Here is a 23,993-nt window from a genome sequence, read left to right on the forward strand (position 1 = left end):
AAACGCTCGCGTGTTACTCTCCACCCCGCGTTTCTGCCCCCTCCTCCTGGTGTGGCTCCTTGACCCCCTGTGCCAGACATCGTGGACATTAAGCCAGCCAACATGGAGGAGCTCACGGAGGTGATCACGGCAGCCGAGTTCCACCCGCATCACTGCAACACCTTCGTGTACAGCAGCAGCAAAGGGACAATCCGGCTGTGCGACATGAGGGCGTCCGCCCTGTGTGACAGGCACACCAAATGTGAGTAGCGAGCAGCGCAGAGCTGGGGGGGGGGGGGCACTGGCCGCTGACACGTGGGAGGAGAGGGGCAGGGCCCAGAGGGTCTCGATCTCCTTTCCCACATCGGACACACTGGGAGCAAAGAAGCCGCAAGCGCCCGCCTGACTCGGGGGCCAGCTCCACGGGGGGGTGTTTCAGTAAAGGTGACACCTCATGTTCGGTCCCACGAACACCCGCTGTAGGCCGGGGAGTGGGAGATGAGGAAGACATGAGCCCTGTCACGTAGCACTGGGACAGGGTCTGAATTATGTTTTAAGATCAGTCTTGCTGCGGTGGGGGGAGGAAAGGGGAAACCGGCGGGGGGGGGGGGTTGTTGCCACATCCAGGCAGGAGGTGATTGCGGCCTGGATGAGGGCGGTGGGCTCTGGGGAGACCTCAGCAGGAGAGCTAAGCGGGCCTGCTGGCCTGTGCGGGAGGCTGAGAATTTACAGGCCATCGAGAGTGGCACCTGGGGGTGGTGACTAAGGTGGTCACACCGGATTGTGTATTTGAAAGTTGCTAAGAGAGGAGATCTTAAAAGTTTTCATCACAAGAAAAAATGCCTGTGTGTGGTGATGGATGCTAACTGGACTTACTGTGTTTATTTCGTATTATATTACATACATCAAGTCACGTTGTACACCTGAAACTAATATAATGTTATGTGTGAATTATAACTCAGTCTTTGTTAAAGGGATAGTTGCTGGGGGAGGGACTAGTAGCTTCTTGGAGAGACTGCAACTTTGGGAACCAGCACTCTAGAAGTCCCAATGGTTCTAGTGGGCACGGGGTGGGGGGGTGGTTCAGCCAGAGGCATGGGCCCTCTGGTCCCCCTGGAGTTTGCAGGGAGTGGATGGAGCAAAGCGGCTCCAAACCAGCGGGGCTGAGGCTTGGAGGCCGGAGGCTGAGACTGACGTCAGCTGGGGAAGCAAATGTCAGCTGGCTCTCACAGCGTGCTCAGTGGTCAGCAGGCTGGGCTAGAGGCAGCAGGAACGCTTTCTAGAAAACTCCCCAGAGTAAAGGTGCCTGGGAGGCAGTGCTCATCCATGTGGTTTGTAGGTTGTGTGGACTCTATCTAGACTACCACAGACCCAGGTCAAAGCCAGGCTTCACCCCTGATTAGCTGTATGACTTTATCCAGCTTTCCTTAACCTTTCTGAGCCTCAGTTTTCTCATATGTAAAATGGGTAGAATAATAACATCCACTTCACGGGTTTGTCATGGGCCTTCGATAACAGTTAAGAATTGTTAAGGAGATGTTTTATTTTTTTTCATACTAAGTCTTCAAAGCAGATTTTCAATTCAGATTATCTACACCTCAGGGGTTGACTAGCCATGTGTGGCTAGTGGCTACCATATTGGCCAGTGCAGATTTCAGACATTTTCATCACTGCAGAAAGTTCTATTGGAGAGCGTGGATCTAGACCATCCGCTTCTTGAGGGCAGGAACTTACTCTGTTTTGTTCACAGCTGTTTCCCCAGCATGTAAGACAGTTCCTGGCCCATGGTAGATGCTTAATAAATAGTTGCTGATGGTGTTGATCTTTGAGCAGTATTTACTTATAAACCAACAAGGGAAAAAGTGTTCAAGTCAGCAGGGTCAGCATGTGCAAAGGTACTGAGGCACGCAAGAGTGTGTGGATGGCTGATTTGGCTGTTACATAGGGAATGGCTTAGAGAAGGAAGAGAATTGAATCTCGGGAGGAATGCAGGAGCCTGGTCATATGTAAAATGACAAAGAACTTGAGTTTTTTCAGTCAGTGAATAGCTATTAAAGTAACGGGAGTAATATCAGAATTCACTTTTAGAGAGTTTCTTAGACTCAAAACAGAAGGACGGAGGTTGGGTTCTGACTGGGAAAGTAAAGAGCTGGGGAAGACGTTAGGAAGATGCTCTAATGTACGCAGGATTTCTTAACAGTGGCACTGCGGCATTTGGGGGACACAGTCCTTTGGGGGACAAGGCTGTTCTTGTAGGATGTTTAGTGGCATCCCTGGCCTCTACCCACTAGATGCCAGGAACAAACCCCTTCTAGTTGTGACAACCAAAGATAGATGTCATTACATTGAGAAATATCACCTGGGTGGAAAATGGCTCCCGGTTGACAACCACAGATCTGGATTAAAATTCCTTGTCAGTCCTTCAGCATGATTTTGTTGTATCTGTGCCGTATCTGTTACTATTAAGACCTCTGAAGGGGTCAGTGGGAGGTAAGACATCTCCTGTATCCAGAACTGAAAATCTGGCTGATGAGCTCAGAGGTGCCCAGGGAACATTTCAGGGAGAGTGTGTCAGGCAGTGCGCGTGTAATTCCCAAGCGAGCCGTGGAGGCAGCTAGGGGCTGGGATGTTCAGAGTGGGGGGGCTCTTGGGACAGACCTCACGGGGATGGCAGGGGCTGAGCCGTCAAAGCACAAGTAGTGTCTGGTCAGGGGGGAAACAGAGAGAAGGGTGTCCCCAGCAGCATGCACAGAAGGGACTCAAGAAGTTACATGGAGTCTTGAAAGAGCCTTGGTAAGAACTCTCGGGCTTCGGTGAGAGGAGAGTATTGAGGAAATGAGGTCAAGTCGGGGTGATGGTTCATGTCAGGCTGGACCTCGACGATCAAGGTCAAAAGTTTATGCCTTCACGTGTTCGTTCGTTTGTTCATTCATTCATTGAGTGCCTGCTGTATACCCAGAGTCTGGCTCCTATGGTAGCCAGTCCTTCTTAAAGTTTTCCACCAACTACAGCCCTCCTGAGGCCAGGCCTGAGCCTTGCTGCGGGGAAGGAGGGGTACCCAGAGGCAGCCCGGCCTCTCTGAAGAGCTCTGGGTGCCCTGGCCTGTCAGCGAAGGCGAAACAGCATGTGCCTGGCAGAGGCCAGAAACGCTGGGGAAGGTGCTACCCACAGCTGATTTTCTCTGAAGTTTTATTTTTCCATCTTAAAATGTTACCTGAATTCTGTATTTATTCCCATTAGAATCTCTGCTTTCTGTTTGATTTAAAATTACATTTCTACCCACCCCAAATTTCAAGCAAAATTGATGTTCCCAAAAGATAGAGCATTTATCCTATGGCCTCCTGTACCACTTTGCGTACCCCATGCCCTCCTCCTCCCTGACCTTCAAGGATACATCCATGTGCTCCAGTTCCTAATATGCAGAGAGCAATTTGAGATCATTTGGCTGGAGAACAGAGTTACAGAATTCCTATTTTATGGAAGATTAACACGGTGGTGTTGGGAAGAAACATGGGATAATTAAAAGGTAATAAATGGAAATTTATGACCTAGATAAGGATGGTTGCTACGGAAATTGAAAAAGAAAAGAAAATAGAGCATTTATTTTCTTTTAGGATAACTGTGGGTGATGTGATATTAGAGACTGGCCTTCACCAGCCATGGATGTTAGTTTATGTTCACTGTCCATCCCTCTAGACTATAAGCTCTCCGAAGAATTGAGTCTGTTTTGCTCACATCATATTACCAAGGCCTGACACTAAGTAGGCGCTCAGCAAATATTTATTCGATAAATTTATGCCCGACGGTCGACATAAACAGCATGTGGAATGGGGACTACTCAGAAGCCATACTGGAGGAGAGTGGAGAGCTGGGGTTCAGTTTGGAAGATGCTGTGTGTGAGGTGACGTGAGCTGAGTAAGGAGGTAGGGCCTCTCTGGTGAGCAAAAGTAGAACCAGGCTCGAAGGGCCACCAACTCCACATGGATGCCAGAGATGGCATGAGAAGCCCCGGTGCTCACAGCCAGTGTGGTGGATACCAGCCTGGGTCGCGGGGTCACACAGACCCACACGAGTGCGGGATACTGAGGAATAAGCTGAACAGGAGGCTTGATAAACCCTCAACTCAGGATGGAAAAAAGACAAGGCCTTAGAAACTTCCAGAACTAGAACAGTTTAGAGAAGCAGCTTTGGAATCAGAACTCAGCTGTGACACTCAGTGGCTGTGTGGCCTTGGGCAAGTGATTTAACCCTTCTGAGCCCCAAGCTCATCATTTGAAAATAAAATAATAAAGGCAGCCTCATAGGGCCAGCTATTTATGAGAAATAAACATCTTCATATGGGGAGCACCTAGCACCTGCTGGGACACGGGAGTCAATAAATGACAGCAACAGTTACACAATTATTCCTCCTGGATTCCCTCTGTGCTAGCCTGCAGCTATAAGGTGCTTGGAACTCCATCCCTTTCCCCAGATATATGAAGCTCAATTGTTCCTTTATTTAATTAGTATTTGTTGAGCACATACTATATGTACCAGACTCTGGGGATGCAATGGTGAGCAAAACCAGGCCTGGATTCCTCCCTCCTAGAGCTCATTGTCTATACTAGCGAGGTTCTCTAGAGAAATAGGGCCAATAGGACATCTATATCTCATATACATATACATAAATGTGTGTGTGTGAGATGTATTATAAGTACTTGGTTCATGTGATTATGGAGGCTGACAAGTCCCAACCTCTGCAGTGGGACTGCAGGAGACCCAGGAAAGCCAGTGGCCTAGTTCCAGTCTCAGTCTGAAAGCCTGAGGCTCAGGAAAGCTGAGGATGTAGTTCCACTCCAAAGGCCAACAGGCTCATTATCCAGGAAGAGCCAATGTTTTAGTTCAAGTGCAAAGGCAGTAAAGAAACATTGATGTCCCAGCTCCAAGGAGCCGGGTATTCCCTCTTATTTGGGGAGGCCCAGCCTTTCTGTTCTATTCGGGCCTTCAACTGATTGGATGGGGCCCACCCACCTTAGGGAGGGCAATCTGCTCTACTCAGTCTCCCAATTTAAATGTTAAATTCATCCAAAAACAACTTCATGGAAGCACCCAGAATAAGGTTTGACCAAAGATCTGGGCATGCCATGGCCCAGTCAGGTTGATGTATAAAATTAACCATCACAGTGTCTAAGGAGGAGAGATGTAATTAATTGGTATGAAACAGAGACACATAGACTATGAGGGGATATGGCAAGGACTTTATAACCCAAGGTAGTGACCACTGATTGTGACCTAAAGACAGAACAGGGAAGGGTCATGGTGCCCACAGAGCAGGAGACCTGCCAAGCCGCACACCCAGGGACCCCCAGAGGCTGCTCCTGCCTCCAGCCTGGGTCCCACACAACCCTAAGTCCTGGAGACAGTCCCTAGTGAAACCCAGGAGCTCACTAGCAGCCTGCAGGCCTCTGCCTCAGCCCCACCTCCCCATGCCATCCCATCCCAACACCAGCAGCGCTCTGAATTGCCAGCCGTCAGCTCCTAATCTAATTAAGAAGTGAATGAAATTCATTTCCCTGACTCGTCCGAAGTGCCGACCTTCTTTGCTGCACATCTCCCTTTGTTCGGCTGCCGCAGGCTCCTGCCAGCCGGGAAAACAAGTTCAGTCTGACCTCTCGCCTGACATTTCATATTGATTTTCTCCATCCCCCTCAAACGCCAGCCTGCAGCCCACCACGGCTCAGCCGAGGTGCGCGAACGGAATTGAGACAGTTCATCAGGGCTCCAAATGAAAAGCAACATCGCCTCTCAGAGATGAGCTCCGAGAAGGAGGGTATTTAATAACCGTCGGCGTTTAATCAAAATGCCAAGGAGATGGTGTTATCAGAGCTGCATATATTAATTTCCATATGTGCCTCACTCTGCATACTCAGCAGGGGGTAGAGGGGATGACTTTCTCCCTCATGTCTCTGTTTTTTTCCCTGTGGCTTCTGGTGGTAGTGACAGGGGTGGGTTTGCAGCTTGAGAGTCTCATACCTCAAACAATGGGGTGCTGATGGCAGCGGCAACTGGCTGGTCTGAATGGTGCTTTTCCCTTTCAATGCATGAGTATTGGGAGTTGAGTGGAGACACTGGCCAGGGGTGATGAATGGCAACCTAGGAAATGAAAGAGACATTAAATCTGAATACCTTTCCAATGCCCTGCTTGAATCTGATCCCTACCTCTCTCTAACCTCAGCTTCACCTAGTCCTGCCTCATAACCCTGCTTCCTGCATCCCCAACACACCCAGCCCTTTCCTGCCCCGGGGCCTTTGCACAGGCTTTTCCTCTGCCTGGAATGCTCTCCCACCATGCCCTACTTGTCTGCACTATTCTCACTCTTTAGGTCTCTGGGAAAATGTCACCTCGGAGAGGACTTCTCTGTTCATCCCATCTGTACCCTTTTTCTATCTTATCACCAAATTCTATTCCTTTATTTTTTCCGCAGCACTCATCTGTAGATGTTTGCTTTTCTTCCTCTGTCTTCCCTATTAGAATGTCATCTCCATGAGGGCAAGGACCTTACTTATCTTATGAGCCACTGAATCACCAATAATTAGCACCATGCCCAGCCTGGAGCTGTGTTTCACTGAACATCGGTGGTAGGAAGGCAGGCAGATGGGAGAAGACAGATAAAAGACAGTGTATTCATTTACAAGAGTTGCTGTAACCAACTACCGCAAACTGGATGGCTTACACAACAAAACTTTATTGTCTCTCCATTCTGGAGGCTGGAAGTCTGAGATCAAACTGTCAGCAGGGTTGGGATCGTCTGAGGCTGTGAAGACAGGATCCATCTAACCCCTCTCCTTGGCTTGGGATGCCCGGCTTCTCTGTCTTCACGCCACCTTCCCTCTGCACACACCGTGTCTCAGACTCCCCTTCTATGGCACCAGTCATGTTGCATTAGGCCCACCCATTTTCATTTCATTACCTCTTCAAGACCCCGTCTTCAAATATGGTGATATCCTGAGGTGTTGGGGGTTAGGGCTTCTATTGTGAATTGGGGGGAATGCAGTTTAGCCTCTAATAGAAGACATGGAAATAATCCAGAGCACAGGCCCCGGAGCTGACAGTTTCCCCAGATATGGGCTGCAGGCTCGCTCACCGCAGGCCTCCTGGGCAAGGTGCCACGTCGATCCTTCCCTCCGGGTGACAGGGCTGAGAAGTGATTGTGCTCTGGGCACAGTCCCTGACCCACAGCAATAGTTGTACATATAGTAATGTCAGCAGCCATGACCAAAGCTAATTTCTATGACATTTTATTCTTTCCAGAAAGTACGCCAAGGTATGAGCTCATTCAATCCTCCTGATAACCCTGAGGTTCATATGATTATTAGTCACTTTTTACAGATAAGGAAACTAGCTAAGAGGGGAAACGATACTCTTATGGCCACCAAAGGACAAGTGACAGAGCTGAGGTTTGATCCAGGCATGTACCTCTTAACCAGGACACCAGAAATCACTTATTCCACTAAGATCTCTTAAACACCTACTCATTCCTGCTTTCAAGAAGCTTACATTCTAATAGGGAGGGAGGAGTGAAAACACACATGTGTGCAAATGAGCGAGATAATTTCAGACAGTGATAAAAGCTGTAAGAAGATTAAACAGGGTTAAGAAGTTTGCATTGAGACCTGAACTCTCCAAAGGAGCCAAACAGAGAGAACATCTAATATGAAGGCCCAAGCTCAGGAACAACCCTGTGTGTTCAAATAATAGGAAGGTGACCAACAGATGGAGGCTAGTGGGCTGGGGAATGATGGGGAGGACCACCGAGGCTGAGAAGGTAGGTGGGGCCGATCCTGCAGACCAGGGCCGAGCACCTGGACTTCATTCTAAGGGAGATGGAAGCCAGTAGATGGTTCTAAGCAGGAAAGTGAATACTCTGTTTATGGCCTTAAAAGAGTTCTCAGAAGTGGGGGGCAGGGAGGGCAGGGGCCAAGTCTAGAAACAGACTAATTAGGAGGCTCTTGCCATAGTCTGAAGAAGAAATGAGAATGACCCTGACTAGGGTGGGGGCAGTGAAGGGTAATAAGTGGACAGGTACAGTCTACTGAGGAGATAAGGCAAGGCTTGCTGAGACGCTGGCAGTGGAGAGGGACTAGAAAGAAGGAATCTAAGATAACCCTTAGGTTTTGATCTTGAGCAAGTAGGGGTGCAGTGGTAACATGCACTGATGAGAGAGGAAAGAATTGGTTTGGTGTGGAAAGAGCAAGGGTTCGCTTTTGGATGTGTCCAGTTTGAGATGGATGTGATACACCTGCTTGGAGAAGTCTGGTAACCGTTGGATGGCTGTGTCTGGAAGTCAGGGAAGAGGTCTGGGCTGGAGATAAGAATTTAGGAGTCCCCAGCATGTTATGGTATTTAAAGCCGTGGGAAGGAGTGACGTGACTTAGGGGAGAGGGTGTAGATGGCAAGGATCAGAGTCCAGGATGGAGGCCAAGGACATGACAGCATTTGCCAATGGGGGGGGGGGGCAAAGAGGAGGCGCTCTTTTACAGGACACTGAGTGTGAGCTGCCAGGGAGGTAAGTGAAAAACATGGGGTGTGGTTGGGGGAAGGGTAGGCACAGAAGCCAAGACAGGGGAGAGATTTAGAAAGATATCAGGACCAATATGGCAAATGCTTCTGAGAGGTCAAGAAAGATGAGATCAGAGAAGTGACCATGGGATTTGGTCTCATGGAAATCTTTGGCCATTAATTAGTTAATTTTAGTAAAGCAGTGAACACGCTGCATGGCACATAGTAGGTTCATACTGCACATTGGCTGGATAAAATCAATCACACATGTGAAGACCATGCCTAGTGTCTATGGTTCCTTGTGTCAACAGGAATCCCCAGTTTTGGGGTATGGTGAAGAAGGTAATGGCATGCAATGCAGAACAGCTCAACTGTGATACGGCAGGGCTGTGAAAACAGCACAGCTAGCAGGGAGCCCTGGGGCCAGAGCCCTCTCCTGCAGACCCCGCTCCCGCTAGACAGCTCTGCTCTGCTCCTTGCCAGTCTGCTCTGCACTCACTGGTCTACACTGCTGTGCTTTGCTCCATTCTGTGCTGGTCTGTGCTGTTCTGCTCTGGTCTACACTGGTCTGCACTGGTCTGCTCCACGCTGCTCTGGCAAGATGCCTTTGGTGTCCTAGCTCAGTCTTCAGTGGAAAAGAGAAGTGTACTCTCTGAGCCAGACGGGAGCTGGCTTATATGAACAGAAGTCCCCACCCTTGGCCTCTGATTGGTTTGTCCTCATGCAAATGAGGACTCCAAATCGTCGAAGTTTGATTGGCCCAAAAGGTACTGTCCTGATTGGTCAGAAGAGAGCAGCTGCACAGCTCTGATTGGATGGGGAAAGCCTCAGTCCTGTTGGTTGAGGTAGGATTCCCGGAGCTCCTCTATAAGGGCGGCTCAGATGGCAGCAGCTCAGTGCAGGCTTCTCCCTGAAGAGCAGTTTGCATGAGAGGCCCCCATGTAGAAATGGCTGCTAGGCTCCGTTTTTTGTTTTCTAATCTGAGCCCAGTTAGCCACCAGAAGCCCTTCTTAGTAGGTGTCTTCTTTCTCGGGGTTCACACTGGGTTGCATCTAACTCCATCCTAACGGGCAGACCTGCCTCACTCCAACCTGTTGAGAGGGCATGGCTCGTGCTGGGGACTTGCAGATCAAGCTGGCTGGGGAGGATCTTGAAGGACAGGGTGAGGAGCCAGGTTCCTCTCAGCAGCACTGCCGGGCAGCTCTGCAGCACTCAGCCTCTTGCATGGGCTCTGCCAGCAAGTCCGCAGCCTGCAGTCATTCTAGTCCAGCAGCAAGGCCCTTCTGCACTGCCAGATCTGCAGCTCACACTTGGCCACAGAAATTCCCTCCTTCAGGTGAAACCAAGGCAGGCTGCCTGTCCAAGGCGCTTCTGCATCAGCCCTATAGTGCACTTAAATCTGCCTGCCGTGGGCCTGGTGTGAGGATAAACTGTTTAATGCTGTGGGGGAAAGGAATAAGCACTTTAGGCCCTAAATTCTGAGATGTTTTAGTAAATAATGTGGTCATTGGCAAAACAGCCTGAGTTCCAGTGCAAATAGGGCCAAGTTTGATCTAAGTCAGAATTCGTTTTCCTCCAAAGGTGTGTGTAGTGGAGGGACATGGATATTATTTTTGACCCCTTCTGTACCTAAGTCTCACAGCAACCCACAAAGACTGGTCTTAGTAACTCCAATTTATAGATGAGGCCCAGAGAGAAAGAAACTTGCCTCAGCCTAGCCAGTTTTGCTCAGTGGTTAGAGCATCGGCCCGCAGACTGAAGGGTCCCGGGTTCGATTCCGGGCAAAGGCACATACCTCGGTTGCAGGCTCGATCCTGGCCCTGGTCAAGGCTCATGCAGGAGGCAACCAATTGATGTGTCTTTCTCACATCGAAGTTTCTCTCTCTCTTCCACTCTCCCTGGAAACCAATGGGAAAAAATATCCTTGAGGATTAAAAAAAAAAAAAACTTGCCTCAGATCACAGTGCGGGAGCCAAGGTTCAAACCCAGGTCTGTCTGCTTCCAAGAGCAGAATTCACTCTTCTCATTTCTCTGAGTCTTTGGCAGTAGGAGAAAGAGAATGATCTTTTTCTAACATCCAGAAGGATGACTGCATGGCACTCCGCTTTATATAATCCCCATCGGCTAGATCCCTTTGCCCAACAGTTTTAATTGCACAACTAACCTTGTCCTTGGACAGACGTGAAATCCACTGTCATTATTCACTCTCATCTACAAACCTAACTGCTGTGTCCTGGCTCCACAGGCCCTCGGTCCCTTAGTAAACCTAAGGCTCATTCACTCAGGTCTCTGATGGAATGTGTCCAGAGACGTCAGCTGAGACGGCAGCCACAGTGAATCTTAAAACCTCCGAGGTTTGGCACAGCTTCCAAAAGGGGGTTCGGTCTTGATCGGGGGTGTAATTACCAGTGTTTATTGCAGGGGAACTTGGTTAGGTGAAGAAGACAAGGCCCTTTATGAAAAAGATTTTGGTTGATGACAGGCTTATGAACACACCCACCCACCCCTCCTGGGGAAAAGCCAAAACTAAGACTTGTTGTAAGGAGCAGAATTCAATGAGCCCCTTCCTGCTCCCCTCTCCCCAATCCAGTGTCTACTCCATTCAAGCTCCGCAGTCGTTAACAGCAGAGCAGGCAAGCCCAAGCCACGGAGTAAAAACAGAATTCTTTCATCTTCATTTCCATTTTTTAATAATTTAACCAGTACTGTTAATTAGTCATCCCGGAGACTCCAGTTGAGTGGATTTTCCTAAGAACTGAAAAGCATATTAACTTTGGAGATGAGTGTCCTTCATTAGCAGTTGACACCTCCCGGGCCCTGCCCTCTCCCCACTAGGGGTCTTGGATGAGAAGGCCTTGGAGGCTGAAATTGGCTCAGGCACATGGACACAGCCCCCAGGCGCACACGGGTGGGAAAGGTTGGCTGAGGCTATAGGTGGCTCTGGCTGCTCTGGGCTTGGGACGTGTCGAGGCTAACTTGCCCGTCATGATAGTCTATGACAAGCCATCGCTGACAAAACAGTCATGGGCTGGGTGAGCATCCTGAATTTGAAGTTCAAGAGAACCCCAATCAAGGAAATACCTGGGAGGAATTTTCCCCAGAGAGGGCCCTGTCCGGGGCAAAATAGGTCTTATGATAGCCTGTCCCTTCCCACCAGAGGCGATATAGAAAGTTCACCTTTTCTTCTCTGTGTTAGTTTCCTGTGGCTACTGTAACAAGTCACTGCAAACTTGGTGACTAAAAACAACGTAAATTTATCATTTTACAGTTCTGTAGGTCAGAAGTCCGACATGGGCCTCTCTGGTTAAAATCAAGGTGTTGGCAGAGCCATGTTCCTTCTTGAGGCCCTAGGGAAGACTCTGTCTCCCTGCCTTTTCAGCTTCCAGGGGCTGCCCACATTCCTTGGCTTAGGGCCCCTTTCTCCATCTGAAAGCCAGTAACAGTGGGACAAGTCCTGCTCACATTGCATCTCTCTGACTCTCCTCCTCTACCCCCCCTCTTCTCTTTTTGGGACCTTTGTGATCCCACTGTGCCCAGCCAGGTAATTCAGACTAATCTTTTTTTTAAGGTCAGCTGATTAGCAACCTTAATTCCACCTACAATCTTAATTCCCCTTTGCCATGAAAGGTAACGTTCACAGGTTCTGGGGATTGGGACTCGGACATCCTCAGGTCATTCTGCCCACTACACTCTTCATGTGTCACCAAGTAGGACTAAGCGCCCCCATCAGAGCACCTGATATTACAGGTTAAAATGATCTGCCTCCATTTCTGTCTCCATTAAATGGTTCTTCCGTTATGGTTAAAGCTCTTTATTTTCCCCTTCTGCACTTAGCATAGTGAGGGTGCTAAATAAATGCGTGTAGAGCAGCGATGGTCTCACAGTCTGAGAAATGTGCACCTGGTAATTCCCTTTACAGTGAAAAGGCTCCCACCAAAGAGTGGGTGACCCCGTCCTGTCGCTCATTTCTAGCTTTGGGAATGCCCTGGCATTTGTAGGCAAAGCGGAGGGAAGAGGAACCCATGAGAAGATGGTAATCAGCGTACTATTCATTTATTTAACAGATGTTTATTGTTGCGCCCATGTGCCGGGCGCTGTTGCAGACACTGGGAAGATGGTACCTCCTGCCCTCATGGCACTTTATCCAAGTAGATGGAGGTAGACATTCAACACCTAGGCAGATAAGATAGCGCAAGGTTTGGTGAGAAGTGTTTCTGGAGGAGCAGCAGCAGCAGATGCAGAGGCTCTGAGTCTGGACTGTGCGTGGCAGGTCGCGGGCAGCAGGTTGACCAGTTGGCTGGCTGTCGTGTCAGGAGAAAGAGTGGCTGAGGGGCAATAGGAGGACTCCACACTCGGGACAGTCACCTTGCGTAACCTCAGGGCTCCATTCCCATTGTCTGCTATGCAGAGGACTTGAGAGTTGGGCAACAGGTAGCCCTGTAGGCCAAGGTAAGGAAGCTGGCCTTTGTTGTGCTTAGGAAGGGACGGCCCGGGAGGGCTTTGCGTAAAGGAGTAACGTGATTACACTTGTAAATCTATCACTCTGACTATGTAAAGCATGAAACGTCAGGAGGAAGAGTGAATGCCAGGAGAAGAGTTAGAAGGCTATTAAAATGGTCCGGGCCACAGATGACGGTGGCTTAGGCTAAGATTGGGCCAGTTTGGGCAATGCTTTGAGTGGCAAGTTAACAGGACCCATTTAAACGTGAGGCGTGGAAGGTGAGGTCAAGGGAGGAATCCAGGAGAGTCCCAGCTTTCTGACCCGAGTGCCTACGACGAAGGGCTTTGAATGAGTCAGCAAAGACTAGGGGAGGAAACTCACAAATTCTGTGCACTCGAAGACTCTTGGGTATTTTGGGTTTGTTTTTTTTAAACATAAATGATTAAATTGATACCTTTTGCTATTTAGCACATTTACAGAGCCCCTTCTTATCCATTATTGTAATTGATCTTCACAAAACCCTCTGAGTTCAGAGTATTTCTTCCTTTTTGCCGCTTGAGGAAATCAAGGGCCAGAAAAAGGTAAATCTAACACACTGATGGAGATGATGGGTTTATTATGGGTTTAGTTCATGCTTCATATAATGAACACAGCCACCTTCAGTGCCACACTAGGGGACAGAGAAGGGAAGGAGACTCCCGCGTGTGTAATTGACCTATGTTTAAATATATCGGCTAATTCAAGCCTCTGTGTAGTTCATATAATTCCACTTTGACAGCTCGGTAGGTGGTGCCAGTAACTGAGCTGAGAGAGCTCTGACCACTCCAGCAGCTTCCAACCCCATCGGTGCAGGTCCCTTTATCTGCTGAATTACTCAAAGCACCCGTTGGCCACCCATCGTCATCAAGCACAGCCCAGGGGCAGCAGAGGGCAGGGGAACGTGGACCCCCTTGAAGCTTATAATGACACTTGCTTTCATCTTCTCTTATATCTTTAACCGAACATGAGGATTTAAATAGGATTTATCTCATGGACAAGCATCCTTCATCCTGGGGTCGATTAGTTCATCCTGAAATGTTGGTGTCATTTGAAAATCCCTACAATGTAGTGAAATTGTCACTGAGGGTAACACGTGAGAAAATAGGATCATCAAGCTTAGAGAAATGGTGAGATCAAAGAACACAAGGAACCGGTCGATAAATGTGAACACGGCATTGTGCTAAATACAATGGGTAGACAGACTTGGAAGATGTGGTCCCTGCCTCCATGTGCTTATCACGGTGGGACAAGAGGATGTGAAATTTTGGAAGGTTTCCGATATAAAGTTCATTTTCAATCAGTTGTGCAATGTAGATTCCCGATATCAAAGAGGAAATGCTGACTAAATATGTTGATGCCGAATATCATAGTAGCCTGTTAAGATGAACTGTGATGCAAAATGTCATCCTCAGCATGTCCTAGGTGCTTCCCAAAGTTCTGACACATAGTATTTTTCGGTCCCTGTTTACTGAGCGTCTTTTGTATTCATGTCATTGTAGGACCACAGAACTTCAAATCTATATAAATACAACACATGTACAGGCTAGGTACTGGGGGGAGAGAGCACAGGCATTTCACTGGTGAAGTCGGACTTTCAGGACTCAGCACATCGTGGTCCCATGTTACCTGAGCACCTGCTGGGGGCACACCTATAACGTGGGCATGGAGAGATCTCTGACTCTCCAGCCAAATTCAAAATGGGAACGAGACAGATGTCCCTCCTTCCCCTTGACCGAGTCATTAAGCCAAAGTGCTTGCTGAGGGGTAGAGGCTTTATTTTCTCATGATTGCAAAATATGCCCTCTTCCTGCATCTGAGCACAGTGGCTTTGAGGTCCCAGAGGCACTTGGAGGGGACGCAGGGCCATGCAGTGATGATACCTCTGACGCCGGGGGGGGGGGGGGGGGGGGGGCACAGCAGGAAATGAGGTGCTCAATCAGTTTGGTGACTCCTCTCCTCATTGCCCCCGAACGCTGTGTTAGATCCATAAGGAGACATCTCCACTCTGGTTAATCCTCTGTGATGGGTGAGAGCACACAGCTATGCAGCCCCGGTCAGAGGCTGAATCCTTGGACCAGGTCAGTCATTTTACTGGCTCCTGGCCCTCAGCGTTTAGAGCTCCCTGTGTCTGTCAGCGCCTGGTGGACCGGGTAAGAAATGACACCGGATGGGGGCAGTAGTGGGCCACAGAGCCGGAGCTGGGCTTAGATCCTAGCCCTGCCCCTTCCTGGCCTGTGACGAGGGCACACGACTCGGAGCCTCGTTCCTTCATCTGTAAGATAAGCGCTTCCTGAGGATGGAAGGGAGCGTCGCAGAGGGACCACCCAGCACGGGGCCTGGCAGACGGAGGCCACCACCCCACCTGCCCCAACACCGTTCCTGTGCCTGCTCCACGGAGCGCTCAAGGCCAGGTCTGACTGTCAGCGGGTCAGGAGCCAGCGCTGGGAACAGAGGCATAGCAGCGGGGCCAGGAGAAGACAGCAAGCAGTGGCCAGGCCGGGCCGGGGTCCCTCTGCAAGCCGTGCTCGGCCCATGTCAAGGTGGACCCTCCCCTTGCTCTGCAAGGTTCCTGTCCGCAGGGAGCTGCTCCCCTCTCCCTTTCCGTGTGTGTGCCTGTCACCGCAGCGGCTGTCACACAGCCTAGAGCACTGGGACAGCTTGGGCGTGCAGCCCCGGCCTCTGCGGCCATGACAACCAGCCTCCCAGCAGTCACCCCTAATGATAGCCACACGCTCACGGCTTCTTCCACCTGGGCAGAGGCTCCCCGAGGAGGTGAGCCGCTCTTGGAGCAGCTGCAGAAAGCTTCCTGCTGGGGACAGAGACACAGAGAGAGGGAGACAAGAAGTGTCCAACCTGTGATGGTCGGAGTGGTCCCAGGGGCCTGGGGACACTGCGCTTATGTCCCTGGGGCCTGCTGGCTGTGGGAACGTGTCATTCCGCAGAAGGAGCATCAAGCCCCATGTCCCTGCCACTCTCCCGCCTTGCAGAGAGACGGTTATAATGGAGGGAAGACCTCATGTGAGTGCTTGTAAGCTGGGCCGTGTGCTCCCAGATTTCTTCATTAGGCTCCTGTGGCGACACCCGCTGCCAGCTCATCTTGCGTGGCCTGGAGCTGCCTCCCTTCCCTGCTGCCTGCTGCAGAGAACATGCGCCGAGGCCGCCTTCAATCGATGTCTTCCCAGGACGACAGCTCTCAAGACAGACACTGGCCCCACTTGGCCAATCAATGATTATTCCTCACAAAGGAAGGACAAGCAGGCCCCCACTTCATACACTTGTCTGTGGGTGTGAACCCAGATCCAGCCCTTAGATTGACAGGTAGGCCCTCGGCCAAACCCAGGGTCTCGCCTCCCCTCTCTTTAGATGACAGGTTCCTGCTGAGGCTTCTTGGGGAGAAAGGGCGAACCCCAGAGCTGATGCGCCTGGAGGATGCCGTCCTCACTCTGGGAGCGTGTGGCCTGCGGGTCCTGGTCTCTCCAAGCCTCCGCTTCCTCGGCTGTGCAATGGAGATCGTTCTCGCAACGCGTGCTGCTCTCATCACGGGTCCCGCCGTCCTGTGCAGCCTGTTCCCTGGACTAGGCTTGTTTAGTGTCTTCTGAATTCTGAATAATGTATGTATTTTATTCATTCTTCTATCGATGAGCACTTAAGTTGCTTCCATATCTTGGCTATTGTAAATAATGATGCAATGAATATAGCGGATCATATATTATTACAAATCAGTGTTTTGTCTCTAGTAAGTACTCAGAAGTGGAATTACTGGCTCATATGGTAGGTCTATTTTTAATGTTTTGAGGAACCTCCATTGTTTTCCATAGTGGCCGCACCCGTCTGCATTCCCACCAACAATGCACGCCGGTTCCTTTTCTCCACACCCTCGCCAGCACTTGCCGTTTGTTGACTTGTTGATGGAGCCATTCTGACAGGGGTGAGGTGATACCTCATTGTGGGTTTAATTTGCATCTCTGGTGATTAGTGATGAGCATTTTTTCATATGTCTCTGGGCCATCTGTGTGTCCTCTTTGGAGAAGTGTCTATTCAGGTCCTCCCACTTTTTATCGGATAGTTTGTTTCTTTGGTGTTGAGTTGTATGAGTTCCTTATATATTTTGGATATTAACCCTCTATCAGGTGTATCATTGGTGAATATTTCCTCCCATTCAGTAGGTTGTCTTTTCATTTTGTTGATGGTTTCCTTTGCTGTGCAAAAACTTTTTAGTTTGATGCAGTCCCATTTGTTCTCTTGCCAACGAGACATATCCACAAAAATATTACTAAGACCTACGTCAAAGAGTTTACTGCCTATGTTTTCTTCTAGGAATTTTATCATCTTGAGTCTAGCATTTAAGTCTTTAATCCATTTTGAGTTTATTCTTGTATATGGTTTCATTTCTTTGCATGTATCTGTCCAATTTTCCCAACACCAAGAGACTGTCTTTACTCCATTATATATTCTTGCCTCCTTTGTCATAGATTAATTGACCAAGTAGGCATGGATTTATTTCCAGGCTCTCTATTCTGTTCCATTGTCCTATTTGTCTGTCTTTATGCCAGCACCATGCTGTTTTGATTACAATAGCCTTGTTGTATAGTTTATATCAAGTAGCATGATTCCTCCAACTGTTTTCTTTTTTCTCAAGATTGCGTTGGCTCTTTGGAATGAGGTTGTCACATTTTCAAATGATTGAACAAAAATCAAGAAGAATACCACTTCATGACACATGAAAATTAGATAAAATTGAAAGTTCAGTGTCCATAAATAGAGCCTTATTGAAATACAAGCTCATCTGTTTACATATTGTCCGTGCTTCCTTCACACTACAAAGGCAGAGAAGTCACAACAAGGACCAAATGACCCTCAGAGCCTAAAAAATTTACTATCTGCCTCTTCACAGGAGGTTTGCTGACCTCTGATCTATCCAGAGCTTATCGAGCATTCAAGGTTCAGCATGTTCTTAAGCCTTACCTGGTCACCGCAACTCAGATCACCCCAGCCCAGACTGTCTCCTCATTTCTCTACCCAGGGAATTTTTGGTCCTTTTGTTCTGTCTGGAAAAAAACAAAAAAACGTTTTTGACTCATTTTTAACTTCGAATCATTATTTAGAGATGATATTTACAAATTATATTTACTTCCCCCTCTCATCTGCCTGAATCATCAAAGCCAGGGAGGTGGTGACATTGTTCAGCACCCAATGAAAGACACTTGGGCCAAGAAAGGTGAATCTCAAGTGATAGTCCAGAGACCAGCTGTTGTATGTGTCTCCTACAGCCCAGCTCAGAGACCTAGAAATCAATATGCAACTGGTAGCTCTTAAGATCTGGCCCCAGTGGAAAAGCACGTCAGGCTTTTTGAAAACAGTTATACAAAAGTCAGGGACCAATGTACTCCCTTCTAGTTAACTTCTCATTCTCTGTGATGTTGTGTTTCTACAGTGTTCACTGTGGACAATTATTTACAGAATCGAGGAGGACTGTATGAAAAGCAGACTGCAAAGGTTCAGCAATAGGGCATCATTATTTCCCAATTCCGAATCCTCTGGGTCTTCATATGATCTGAGTTCCCAGTCTCCAGTCTGCATCCAGAGACAATGTTATTAGGCCCATGGTAGCCCCGTAGCCCCTAATTAAATCTTAAACTTCTCTCTCTGTCCTCAGCTGGATGGAGGCCAGCATTATCCATCCGTGGGAGTTCTTACCCTCCGTGGGAAAATCGCCGGCCGTTTCTCTCCCTGGGCAAAATTGTTGGATGTGTCTTCCGTAGAGTAAAAATTACTGGCTGCGTCTCAACTGCCGAGCCTTCTCTCTCCAGAGGCAAAACTGTTGCCTGCATATCTCTGAAGGAGAACTGCCATCTGCCTCACTCGGTGGGAAAATTGCCAGTTGTGTCCCCATTATGGGGAAATATCCGACCACGTGTCCAAACGGAAAAGCGTGCCCACTTCTCTTTAGAAGAAATGTCAGCGGGAGTGAGCAATTTAAAACCCTGAGTGTGGCTCCTTTGTTGTCAGGAACGAACCTTCCATCTCCCTGCCTCCCTTCCTGTCCTCTCTCCCCCTCTCATCTGCCTGAATCATCAAAGCCAGGGAGGCGGTGACATTGTTCAGCACCCAATGAAAGACACTGGGGCCAAGAAAGGTGAATGTCAAGTGATAGTCCAGAGACCAGCTGTTGTATGTGTCTCCTACAGCCCAGCTCAGAGACCTAGAAATCAATATGCAACTGGTAGCTCTTAAGATCTGGCCCCAGTGGAAAAGCACGTCAGGCTTTCAGACTCGTTTCTCACCAAGCTCGCCTTGAGCTGCACCCACCGGGCACCTCCGCTGCCTTCCCTGTTGTTCTGGGTGCAGAACTCATCCATCCCACCCCCACCCCAAAAGGTAGGGACTCCTCTGGTCTCCACGTTACAGGTAACGAAAATGAGGCTCCAGAGGCATCAAGCCCCTTGTCCAAGGCTTCATAACCTACCAGCAACAGAGCCGGAGGTCAGCGCAGCCGGGCCTGCTAGGCTTGGAGCCACCTGCCCTCTTAGCCACCGCACCACATGGGTGCCCTCCTGGCCCTTCAGCGTGGGCTTGAGTATCTGTGCAGCACCCAGTGTGAGGTCAGAGAAAGGAGCCTCCCCAAGAAACAGCCTTTCCTATGGTTTCCCTCTGTTCTCTCTCCTCCTGGCCCCAGACTCCCCGCCTAGAGCATGGGACACTGTCCATCTGTCCTCGCCCCTGCTTGATGAATGTAGCTCTAGCCTGAGTGTGCCCCCTAACACTTCCTCTCCCTCATTTCCACTCTTGCCCAGGGGCCTGGGACCTCATTCATTCAGTCCATCGCCTGAGCGCGCTCGGGTGAAGAGCCCTGCGCCAGGCCCCCTGACAGGTAACATCCAGCGCAAGGTGCGCTCGGGTCCATGGGGACATGGGGACATGGGGACATATTCACATCTGCGCCTTATGACACAAAACCCGCCTGCTCAGGGCGCTTAATACAGCATCCCCCTCACCCTCGGTTTTGCTTTCCATGGGTTCGGTGGCCTGCGCTCAACTGCAGCCCTAAAACATTAAATGGAAAATTCCAGAAATTAACAATTCATAAGCTTTGAATTGTGCTCGGTTCTGAGCTGCGTGATGAAATCTTGGGCCGCCCCGCTCCGTCCCGTCCGGTACGTGAATCATTCCTTTGTCGAGCACAATCTGTAATTTTCAGAGTGAGATCATATTCACATAACTTTTATTACAGTATATTGGTGTTGTTCATCTCTTACTGAGCCTAATTTAGAAAATGAACTTTATCATAGTTACATATGTAGAGGAGAAACCATAGTATATGCGGGGTTTTGTGCTACTCATGGTTTCAGGCACCCACTGGGGGTCCTGGAACACTTCCCCCCCAGATAAGGGGGACTGCGTATAGCCTGTGGGATTTAGAAGGAAGTATCAGCTGCTTTTGATTAGAGCAGTGTAACCCACAGTGTGTTCTAAGCAACTCTGTACTAGACAAACAATGGACTGTAAGTGATTTTCCAAAAAAAAAATAATGAAATAGTGGAGAGGGAGGAGGTGTGACCCAATAAGATTTGAAAGCAGGATTAAAGGCAGGGGCAGTCATCCCCCCAGGGGACATTTGGCAATGCCTGGAGCCACTTTGGAGTATCACAGCTGGGGCTTGCGGATTTCGGGGGTAGAGGCCAGGGGTGTTGCTAAATATCCTACAATGCCCCAACAACAAAGAATTGCTTGGCCCAAAATTTAACAGTGCAAAGGTTGAGAACCCTGGAGTAAAGAATGTTCATTTTTTTGCCAGCATGACTTCTCAGCACCTTTAAGAAGCGAATTGCATTCTCAATCCCCAAAACTGGGTAGGAGTTTCCCAAGCTTGTTGGTCTCAGGATCTGGAATACCTGACGTATCGTGGGCTGGGTGTGCTGCTGATGTCACTTTGGGAAGGCCACCCTACAGTAACGGGTCAGTAGAGGGAAACTGAAAGACAAGACTAGGGGAATTTCACAGGCGTTACAACCTGAGAGCTGGGAGGGACCTGGTTGGCAATCCTGCCTCCTCCTCACTGGCAAGGAAACAGGCCCAGGCACTTGACGGTTGCCCAGTCATTCCAAAGAGAGGCAACAGGACAGAGGATAACAGCATAGCAGCAGACCAAGTTCAAATCCTGGCTTTGCCTCCTCCTAGCTACAGAACCCCTGTGCCTGCACTGACTGACTGATTTGTAGAAAAGGGAAATAATATCTAAGAATATTGAAAGAGTTAATACATGTAAGGCACACAGCATAAGTGCTCAAGAGGTAGTATTATTAAGAGCCGGCTAATTTGTGTCCAGCCTGGATTGCAACCCCTGACTCCCAGTCTCATGTTCTGTCCAGTATCCCGTGATGGGCACGGTAGGAGGTTGGGAGTAAACAAGGTGTATCTAGAACACGAGGGAGCCCAGTTTAACTGGATTGTTTGAACAGAGTTGATCTTGCCAAGGCAAGGAAGGCCTGGTTGGGGCGGCCGTGTGACAGGCAGGCAGATGGTCCATCGAAAGCCCATCTCTACTCTGTAGCTGCGTGATCCTGGGCAAGTTACTCACCTTCTCCTGGTGTGTCTCAGCTATAAGTAAGGACAGTAAGAGTGCCTTCCTCATATGTTTGAGCATTAAATGGGATAATGTAGGCTAAGCATGAGGACCAAGAAATGGGGCAGGTGTCATTATCATTTTTGTGACTTATTATTGGGTCTCCAAGATACACGCTCCCTTGTGGTGACACATCCCCAATGGCTAGATGTGGACTCTCGGGATTCTCAAGACTGCTTCCTCACAGAGGCACCAAAGCGCGCCTTCGCTCCTCCGTGGTTCCCTTCCCTTCTTCTCTTGATATCTTTCTGTTCTGGAAGCTAGCTGGACACCCTGCAGGCCAGCGGGATTTCTAATGGCAAGCCAAGGGTCTCCAGGAGAAATACCAGTTTTGATTTGTCTCAAGATCTGTCACTCAAGCAGTAGATGCTTTGTACCACACAGTCAGTGACTTATGTGGAGCACACAGTGATATTCCATTTTCATTCCACTCTCTGGTTGCCCAGCACCTCTCTCATAATGCAGTAAAATCTCACTTGAACACGTAAATTTTGTTACAGATGTGAATAACATCTGTCTCTTCCTCAAGCCTGTGAGCACCATGAGGGTAGGACTGGGTCTGATTCCTTGTGTCCTGGCATTTAGTACAGGGCCTGGCATTTGTCCATCCAACAGATACTTTGTATGTTACAGGTAATGTGTTGTGCATGTGTGCAGGTGTGTTCATGCACCTAAAATATACTCAAGTAGCTGATAAGTGATTGCTCATACTGAATTAGTAAAAACCTTGAATTACAGATGACTTCCTATGGAATGTATATTTTCATACTTTTCAAAGGCCTAAAAGAAACAAATTTGAAGTGAATAAAACATTGCTTAGATAGGTTCTTTTCAGGACCTGTTTAATAGGTATTATTTTCATTTGAAATTAAAATGGTTGTCCATTTTTATTCATTTAACATATATTTACTGAGCACCTCCTATGTTCCAGGGAGTATAGTAGAACAAAATAGACCCCAAAAAATCCTACCCTTGTAGAGCTTGCATTCTATTAGGGGAGACAATAAATTAAATAAATGTCTGCACATAAACTGAGGGGCAGGGAGAGGAAAGGCTGCCTTGTTGCTTACAGCCCCCAGGGATTAGAGCTGGGGATGAGAGGTGGCCTAGGGCTGGGCTTCCCACCTTATGCTTGCCAGTGGTGGTGTATGGCTCACACTTATGAGTGCTTGGTGTAGAAACCATGTTCCTTAGGTGTTTGAAATGGACTTTGCATAAAAAGGATAGTGTAGGACTAGTCATTAGGAGCCGTCTCCACTTTACAATGCCATAGTTCTATGTAGCTTCTGCCCTGGAATCTTCTTATAGCTCCTTGTTCATGGTACCAGGCAGAATTCCATCATGATTAAGAACAAAGACATTGAAGTCTGACCTTAATTTAAAACGCCACTCTATCTGTGTATCCTTGGGCAGGTTACAAAACCTCTCTGCGCCCAGTTCTCTACATCTATAAAATAAGGAATCATCAATCCTATTTCATAGTATTGTTAAAAGGATTAAATGAGATAAAATATGTAAAGTACAGGGCCTAGAGTATAATAAGCTTCCCATAGACAGTAATTATTGACATTATTAAATGTTGCTGAATGAATGAAAAGAATTCATGAACTTGATATTAAAACTTGGACAGGCGTGGACACTGTCATAAAGTGCTGTCCTGGTATGTCATCCTATGTGGACAGAGGGCAGGATACAGATAATTAGTGAGGGGTTGAATTGTCTTTTATTTCACCTCCCTCTCCTGGGGTGTCACTTTGAGGCTTTACATGTTGGTCCATTGGCCCCCAATATGCCAAGTGATTTGGAGAAGAGATTCCTTGTAAACATTCTTTATGTCATTTAAATAGTCCACAGGTTCTGTAGTCCTCGGACCCAAATTCTCAAGATTCCTGATGAATGAAATATGATCGGCCAGTGCAGAAGCAGGGCCTGCTAATGATGATAATAGCAACTGGCATTCATTGAGAACCTACCATGTGCCGAGCAACTCCTTTCTGCAGCTGGGAAAATGGAATCTCGGGGTAGTAAAGAAAAAGTCAACCAACTGCTAGTAAATGACAGAGGCAGGAACTGATGGCCTCCAGAGCAGTTGAAGCCCTTCCCACCTTCTGCCTCCAGCTCTCCCTGCACGTACATCTGGTGACCTTGACCAAGGCTGCCACTGCTCTCTCTGAAGATATTTTTTGCATGGGGTGTGCTTGGTGTTTCTAAGTGCTCAGTCCTAATGAGATTGCCTTCGATCGATACTGATGTGAAAATGTAGTTCTCAGCTACAAGGATACCAGTCAGAATCCAGGAAGGGGCCTTCATTAACGCTTGATCGGAATACAAAAGATAAGGCCTGAGACTGAGACCTTGGGTCAGAGACCATA

The 23,993-nt window shown here is 48.6% G+C and overlaps 1 protein-coding gene across 5 annotated transcripts in view; it reads left to right on the plus strand.

The window, feature by feature from the left end:
- PPP2R2B (protein phosphatase 2 regulatory subunit Bbeta) overlaps window positions 1–23,993 on the plus strand; it is a 388,391-nt gene that overhangs the window by 351,299 nt on the left and 13,099 nt on the right. For all 5 annotated transcript variants that reach the window (XM_081135392.1, XM_081135390.1, XM_081135388.1 and 2 more), the window contains one exon: window positions 77–241. In XM_081135392.1, coding sequence (XP_080991518.1) covers window positions 77–241 — 165 coding nt within the window. The remainder of the gene's footprint in view (window positions 1–76; window positions 242–23,993) is intronic.

The sequence above is a fragment of the Miniopterus schreibersii genome, assembly GCF_964146895.1.
Source record: "Miniopterus schreibersii genome assembly, chromosome: 4".
NCBI lineage: Eukaryota > Metazoa > Chordata > Mammalia > Chiroptera > Miniopteridae > Miniopterus > Miniopterus schreibersii.